Raw genomic sequence first — 1,964 nt, 5'->3', positions numbered from 1 at the left:
GTCGAGTCAGATCCGACTCATAGCGACCCCTCCTTGGGTTTCTGAAGCGGTGTCATAATGGAAGTAGATTGCCCATCCTTCCTTCCAAGGAGTGGCCGGTGGGTTTGAACTGCCAGCCAGCCTTCTGGTTAGCAATTAAATGCCGTAGCACTATACCACCAGAGCTCCCCATTTTGGCATAGTATCTGTGAATACACAAGTCTGAATGACTGTAGTTTATCAGTTGTTCTTTCAAGTGAAAATGGTGGTCCATGGAGAAAACAGCTGTTTCCACTCACAATATGTCCTTTCCTTAAAACAGTCATTGAACTTCATTTGGTGGCAAATATTCTTTATATGCATTATTCATTGTCACACAGGATATTATTCATTATCACATAGGTTATTAAAATGACATGTTTCAATAAAAACAATTTTTGTTGCCTTCTGGAGGGCATTTTTACATGAAAGCAGTGTTTTTTACACCAGGTGTATATCAGTGAACAATCTGATTGCTGCTAGTACAATTTGGAGCTAAGACACCAGCAGTTTTACCTCAGTGCTTTTGTACCATCAGTGCAATGTCACACAGTAAAAAGAGCAAATAATAATAGTACTGTCATAAAAATAGTTTGACTTCATAGAACCCCAGGATCTATCGAAATCACTCAGAGAACTGCTGCCTTAAAGAATATTAACCATCCATCCATGAGGAACGTGCTTCTCAAAACAATCAAGCATATGAGCCCAAAGAGCAGTATTTGCCTAAAACCAAAGTTCAGAAGGTAGGAAGGAACAGGAAAGAAGGATGAATGGAAGTGGGGAACCCAGGGAGGAAGTAGGAGGAGTTCTGTTACATTGAATCCTCACAGCAGACCGTAAACTGTGGTCCTGTTGAGAAATATGCTCGGGAGACCCAGATTTCTGACCATCCTTCTGTGCCCCAGGATCGCCTGAAGGACCTGAATAGCCAAGCAGACAGTCTGATGACCAGCAGTGCCTTCGACACTTCCCAAGTAAAGGACAAGCGGGACACCATCAATGGTCGCTTCCAGAAGATCAAGAGCATGGCAGCTTCCCGGCGAGCCAAGCTAAATGAATCCCATCGCCTGCACCAGTTCTTCCGTGACATGGATGATGAGGAGTCCTGGATCAAGTATGTGTTCCTGAAACTTCATTTCCTCTAGAATGCTCCTTGAGCCTTTGATAGCAGATGATAGCAACCTTGGGGGTGATTTTGAGTCACGAGGTCTGAGTCACCTTGTTACGAGGTTTCAGGGTTTCATAGTTTTAATGGTGAGACCGAAGAAGAGGTGTAGCAGCAAAAGGAGGCAGGCCCAGAAACCATCCTGGGTTAAGATCCCAACTCTGCCACCCATTGACTGTGGGATGCATCAGTTTCTTCTTTTAGGTTCTAGATGTGCAGTAATAATGGTCTCTAAAATGGTACTGGGTATACTACTAGATCCTGTCTAGACCCTGCCCTGTGGTTACTGGGAAAAATAGAGAGTTTGTATCTGGAAAACAGTCTGATCTGGCAAAGATCTGAACTTGAAGGAGAGTTATACTTTTTTTTTTTTTTTTTAAATCATTCTCCCCTGAAATTTCAGTCCACCTTTTCCAACTGATGTAGCATGTTAGCAGACTGCTTTTAAGGATAAAATCCTTTTTCTCAATTCGTCATTTCCTAAAATAAACATACATACCCACTCCTGATTTATCGACAGTTAGTTGCAAAGACCAGGTCTTTATGCAGAGATTGGCATTATGCAGAAATGGAGAATGACTCCATCATTGCCTGACTGCCAAACACAGAATCATGGCCCACCAAGTTGACATGTAATCTTAACTTTCACAGCCAGAGTTACTCTCACCTCAAGCCTCAGTGTTCATTACTGCCAGCATGTCATTAATGGACAAGAGAGTTGGATAAATTTTTTACTGTGGTAGTAAATGCAAAATATCAGATAACAAGTAGTTGATAA

The 1,964-nt window shown here is 42.2% G+C and overlaps 1 protein-coding gene across 1 annotated transcript in view; it reads left to right on the top strand.

Annotated features, from left to right (window-relative positions):
* SPTAN1 (spectrin alpha, non-erythrocytic 1) overlaps positions 1-1,964 on the top strand; it is a 68,553-nt gene that overhangs the window by 53,422 nt on the left and 13,167 nt on the right. The window contains exon 39 of the mRNA XM_042781455.1: positions 927-1,135. Within this exon, the coding sequence (XP_042637389.1) occupies positions 927-1,135 (209 nt within the window). The remainder of the gene's footprint in view (positions 1-926; positions 1,136-1,964) is intronic.

This window comes from Orycteropus afer, unplaced genomic scaffold (assembly GCF_000298275.1).
Source record: "Orycteropus afer afer isolate SDZICR_OR568_19922 unplaced genomic scaffold, OryAfe1.0 scaffold00123, whole genome shotgun sequence".
NCBI classification, from domain to species: domain Eukaryota; kingdom Metazoa; phylum Chordata; class Mammalia; order Tubulidentata; family Orycteropodidae; genus Orycteropus; species Orycteropus afer.
This window is presented reverse-complemented; position numbering and strand designations above follow the sequence as displayed.